The sequence below is a fragment of the Dipodomys spectabilis genome, unplaced genomic scaffold, assembly GCF_019054845.1.
Source record: "Dipodomys spectabilis isolate Male_0828 unplaced genomic scaffold, ASM1905484v1 ptg000009l, whole genome shotgun sequence".
Classification (NCBI taxonomy): domain Eukaryota; kingdom Metazoa; phylum Chordata; class Mammalia; order Rodentia; family Heteromyidae; genus Dipodomys; species Dipodomys spectabilis.
In genome coordinates this window covers 23,686,314-23,692,313 of record NW_024870686.1, presented here as the reverse complement: position 1 = coordinate 23,692,313, position 6,000 = coordinate 23,686,314, and the positions used below count along the sequence as shown (strand labels likewise).

The following is a 6,000-nucleotide window of genomic DNA, read 5'->3' as shown; positions in this document are numbered from 1 at the left end:
TTGATTAATTAATGACTTAATCTTAAAACACCTGACAGAAACAAAAATAAAATCACAAATATTATTACTTCTATGTTTTTGTGATACTAAAAAAAACATTTTTCTAGTGGTGGTTGTGGCAGAATTGGTTTTATTTCCATACACACACACACACACACACACACACACACACACACACACGCACACACATACATACACACACACACAAAGAAATGTTGCATAATTTATAAAGGTTAGAAAAAGAGAATTTTATTGAAAGGTAGGAACTTTAATAGTAATTACAAATCAACAAAGAAGTAATCTAAGGAAAATATACATTTGTAATATTTATAATGAGGATATATTACATATAAAATTTTAGAAGCATTAATAATTTTTTGATGTATCTGTTAAAGGTTGTATTCCTGAGATTTTTTTTTTGGACTCAAAGTTATTAAAGTTAGAAACAAATAGAAAAGAAATATTTTACATTGGTTTGAGATTAAGCTGTGAATTAACAGTCACAATTAATTTCTGTCATTTTACCATAATTTTTCACTTAGGATGTAGTAACACTGTAATTTATTACTTAACTACTGGCCCTCAAATATGCTGCACGAATATTCATGATATGCAAATGAATATTTAAATATAAAGAAGGCATACAACTTAAAATTATTGGTATTAAAACTTTGTCATATAGTAGCTTTCTGCTTTGAAGTACAAACAGAAACAAAGGAAGTTTTAATAAACATGCTTTGATTTAAATAACAATTCAAGTATCTCCTTAAAAATGAAAGTCTGAAAAACACTTTCCAGAAAGAATTAAAATACATTTTGTGAAAGGAAGAGTGTTCCTTGATTATTGAATAGCCTTTGTTTTAGTCATTATTGAGACCCAAGTCACAATTTAGCTTTGGTTTGTATTGTATTGTTGATGATAATGTATCATACGTTTTTATTCAGAGACTTCACTAATTATTAAAAATATTAACCTCAAATGCATGAAGGAAAGATTCAGAGTGTAATATTTCATTGAAAAAGCAATATAAAATGGAGAAATGGCCAGACGTAAGTCATTTGTGCTTGCTTTCAGTTATGACTGCAAGAGATGGAGGTGAATCATAGTCTTGAAAATGAATTCCTTTGGAAGATGTAATCTTCATAATAGCACCATTCAAAGCATCATCTTCAATGAGGGTTATTAATCCATTGGCAATCATTGATGGGCTAAAATAAAAAAGTACTTTAAAACTAAAGAACAAGGTATTTATCATTTTGCATTCTATTTGGAAGAGTCTAAAGCCTTTAATAATGAACAGGGGACTCTATGTCATTAGGCTGTTGTTACCTCCAGTTTTTAATCAATGAATAACATTAAGTAAATAATATAATAATAATGTTAGCAGTAGATTTTCATCTGTACCTTTTTGTCATTTGTGGAAATATTGATAGTCACTATTTACATTGAGAAAATAATCATTTCCTTATCTTGATTGGATCAGAAATTGGAGAGTTTAAGATGAGTTTAAAATAAGATTTATTGAATTGTCACATGAAGTTCAGTGTTACAACGCTTGTCTAGCATGGGCAAGGACTTGAGTTCAATCTCCAGTACAGAATAATAATAATGATGATACATAATATAATAATAGCATTTATTTTTTTACCAGTTGTTATTATTGTATGGAACATCTTACTCAAGTCTTTTGAAAGTCTCTAAGTTTGTTTTAGTATTATCCCAAATTTACACATGAGAACAGAGGTTTTCGAGGTTGGATAGACACCCTCAGGGTCAGTATAGAGCCAGATTTAATTTCCCAGTTCTGCTGCTTCAATGTGAGAGCGATGATGCTGTGCTGTGAATGTCTCAGTTACCTAAACTAAGACACAATTCCCTGAATGTGAGTGTATGTATGTTTGTGTGTATGTGTGTGTGTGTTTAAACTATTTTTGTAGAAAAGGTTGAAGTCATCGGACCATACATAGTTTCACCAAAGTTGTACTTGAACATAACTCAAAGGTTACAAAGTGTCACTTTTAAACCTAAAAGGAATCTGATTATAGCTGAAGTCACTGTCTGTATTTCCAAACAATTCATAAATGTATGAAAAGCCTTGTATTGAGAGCCTTCCCCCTGATTTTTTAATTTCAAAATACCAACCCAGATGTTGAAGCTTGCATTACTTTCTTAAAATTATTAGCATAGCTGCCTCTTTGATTGTTTGTCTTAAAGGTATGTTGCTCAGAATTACTTACTCCAAAATTCCAAAGTATTTCATCATATCCTTGATATGATCTGTATATCCTATATATTGTCCCATGTTTTCTTCTTTCTCAATGGATTTGAGGATGGGGGTGTTGACAAAGCCTGGACAAATGGCATTCAACCTTACACCACTGTTCATAAGGTTAGCAGCCATCTGCCAATCAGAAATAGAAAGTTGTAGGATTCATCAGCTTTGTAATACACGATAGGGTGAACTGAAATTGACGTAATTTCAAAAGCAAATATAAAACATACCAATCAAATATCTTTTCTATTGTATAACAATGACTGGTAAGCATAACTATAGAAAAAGGACAATGCCCAACATAGTTCATCAATTCTTGAAAGTTCTACCTAGTTGATTTGAGAAACCAAGGCTACTGGACAACTCCTGAAAACCTTTAGCTATCTAAATTGTTCTTATCTACTGAATTATTCAGGAAGCTGAAGCTAAGATGTTGAAACTTAGAATTGACATCCCAAGTTTTCTTTCAAGAAGAAATGTGGTGGCTGTAAAACAGAGAATATTTGCCTTAAAATAGTTAGTGGAAAAGTTTTGGAACTGAACTGACTCTCAAAATATAATCTTTCCTGTTTGAAAAACAATATGAGCTTTTATTGGCTTTATGTTCAATTTACTATTTTTGTATTTTATTTATAAAACAAAATACAGTTGATTTTCATTATAAATATGATATAAAATATATATAGTTTATTTTATATGATATGTATTATATAATCTGCATATAAATATGTAGGTGCAACGTTTGTACTTGCTTATTTGCTAAAACTTAATTAAAATCCCAGCTTCTATGGTCATTTAGGGACATCCATAGGGTAGCCCTTTAATATTTTTTTTTGATGATTTTGCTGTTTATAGTAGCCTTTATGCATAGCTGAGAAGTGTTGTGTCATATTCCTGTGTTGGAGAAAATTTGTGTGTTAGATAAAACTTTATTCAGGTATAAGTTACAGTGCTGTTCTTCCCAAGTTCAATGCTCACATAATATCTAGTAAATGAATTCCTTTCCATTAAGAGTTACAGAAAACAAGCTGATATAATGAGTGGTTCATCAAACTATTGTGTGACCTCAAGCTTAGAAGAAACTTACTCCTGTGTTTCTAATAGAAGCCAAAAGATCAGTAGTGACTGATTCAAGTGTTCTCAAGCAACTTTAATAGAACATAAATTCTGTGAGCCAGGAGAACTGACTGGGGCATTTTCATGTCTTACTGATTTTAAGCTCAACTTTTCTGATCTTGAAGACTTCGTTGCTTTGCAATACAATTCTTGGCTTTGAATTAATATTTTGCCAATGAAATAATCATTTCTAATCAGCCTGAGGACTTCCTATCTTTGTTTTGATTGAACATTAATATCCACACACTTGTTTTTCTGTCCTCTAATGTTTTGCCCCGTTAATATAAAACTCAACTTCCCTGTCTCCTCTCTGTGTCACCTAGACATATCACCAAAAACCCTTCTGACTGTTCTTTCCTTTTCTACACTTACACTTTATAGGGCACTGTCCAGATACTATGCAGAATGGTTTTCTTAAAGTGGAAATCTGATCTTGTCACCCTTGTTTGTCAAAGCCTATTGGGAACTGTAATTAATGTAAAAATCCAAGGTCATAGTCATAGTCAAGTCCCTTTTGATCTGGCTCCTTCTTAAATTCCTGGTACCTTTCCCTTACTGGAAGGCTCAGGCCCAGCTGACTCTTTGTCAGTTGTAAAAAGGCAATCTCGCTTTATACTATCAACACACTTGGGCAATTAGGTGTAAAGCATTTTTCTAAGCTCTGTGCGTCTTTCGCTCCAGGCCTCTGTGGCAGCATGGTCTGTATGAAGTATTCTGTAGATCTGGTGCCTGATCTTGCTTCTCCTTCCATCCTCATGGGCACATACCATTTACATAGAATATCCAATAACAAATCATATCAAGTGCCCATAGCCTATTGTATTAGAATAGCCTGAAGCTAATAATGCTCAAACTTAGGAATATGTCCTCATTATTAACTAATTTTTATTCTGGAGAGGGAAATAAATTGTAGATGTATTGACTTTGGGAGTTATTTACTTCTACTTTATTACATTTGTGTTTCATATATAGGTATGCAAAAAGAAAGCTAAGGTACTGTGCTTATAATAGCCTCACCGCAGCTGAGCGGGTGAACCCAATGATGCCATGTTTTGAAGCACAGTAGACAGGCTGTTGTGCAACAGGCATGAGTCCTGAAAGAAACAAATAACAAAAGGAAACAAGTTGTGAAAAAAGTGTATAGAGAAATAATATAGGAGGGATGAATTTGACCAAAGTATACCATAGGATGTTGTAAATGTGACAATGGAGCCCTCTTGTACAATTCATTTATTCTAATAGTTCTTCAGGCCTGCTATAAAATAATAAATGTACAAGCCAATAAAGTAGGAGCATTTCATTTTAAGACTAGTCAGAAAATACACTAAAATAAACAACTTTGTGGAACTCAGTAGTCGTAATGTAGCTTTTACTCCTCAAGCCTAATAATGATCTAGAATTCATAGTAGGTAAGTTACATCTAGGGTCATAATGGGCAGCCAAGAGTGGATTTGACCTCTTGGATTTCTGGAAGGTCAAAGGAAATCAATGTCACCTAAAAATAAGAAGACAAGTTACCATCTAATTTTCAGTTTTTTAGATTTTGAGAAGCACACACTTGATATTTTAAAAAGTTTCTAAGGGACTGGGAAGGTGGCTCAGTGGTAGGGTGCTTGCCTCACATGCATCAGGCCCTGGGTTCAATTCCTCAGCACCACATAAGCAGAAAAAGCCATATGTGGTGCTGTGGCTCAAGTGGTAGAACACTAGCCTTGAGCTGAAATGCTGAGGGACAGTGCCCAGGCCCTCAGTTCAAGCCCCATGACTGACAAAAAAAGTTTCTAATTAGCTGAAAGATTTTGAAGGATTGTGGGTTTTATTAGTCTTGTTTGTAAATTAGAATGCAGTTTTCTGTGCCTATCCATCTTCCATGATGCCTCGAAAAGGTCAAGAAAATTAAAAATTAGCTTCCTTTGGTGTAGAGCTGTAGTGATGTCTAGATCTTTCTCTGTGGCTTAGAGAGAGAAGACTAAAATAAAAATTTGTATGCTATATTATTTTCTTTCCTAATTATATAGTTAACAAGATTAAGCCAATTATAATTTTTTTTACTTTCCACATATATAATAAGTAGAAGAATAAATTTGTGACCATAAAAGTTTGTAATATATTCATCTATAGCATAGTAGCTCCTCAACATTAAGTCTAGCTCCACTCTCCAAAGGAAAACAAAACAAGAAAGCTTATTTTACTGCCGTAACCATTACTATCCAGCTGTCACAGCTCTCAGTAGTCAAATTTAGCTAGTCTTCTGGTTTGTTTTGTTTCATTTTGTGTGCCGGTCCTGGGGCTTGAACTCAGAGCTTGGGTGTTGTCCCTGAGCTGTTTTGTTGCACTTGAACTAAACCTCCAGTTCTGGCTTTATGGTGGTTAATTGGATATAAGTCTCAAAGAGTTCTTGCACAGGCTGACTTTAAATCCTGATCCTCAGATCTCAGCCTTGTGAGTAGCTAGGATTATAGGCATAAGCCACCCATGCATGGCTAGCTAGATTTTTGATTTTTAACTAACACCTTCTTAGAAGAACTTCTCTTAACACTTGTTTGTAATCTTTCCGAGTCAAGCAACAGTGATCCATGATTAGGATGACATTAGTACGAAATGTCAGGCT

General features: G+C 33.6%; 1 protein-coding gene across 1 annotated transcript in view; it reads right to left on the bottom strand.

Annotated features, from left to right (window-relative positions):
* Nucleotides 1–233: 233 nt before the first annotated feature.
* Nucleotides 234–6,000, bottom strand: part of Hpgd (15-hydroxyprostaglandin dehydrogenase) — a 28,776-nt gene continuing 23,009 nt past the window's right edge. The window contains exons 5-7 of the mRNA XM_042701979.1: nucleotides 4,407–4,483; nucleotides 2,239–2,402; nucleotides 234–1,209 (exon numbers count right to left, since the gene is read on the bottom strand). Coding sequence (XP_042557913.1) covers nucleotides 1,056–1,209; nucleotides 2,239–2,402; nucleotides 4,407–4,483 — 395 coding nt within the window. The 3' untranslated portion in view covers nucleotides 234–1,055. The remainder of the gene's footprint in view (nucleotides 1,210–2,238; nucleotides 2,403–4,406; nucleotides 4,484–6,000) is intronic.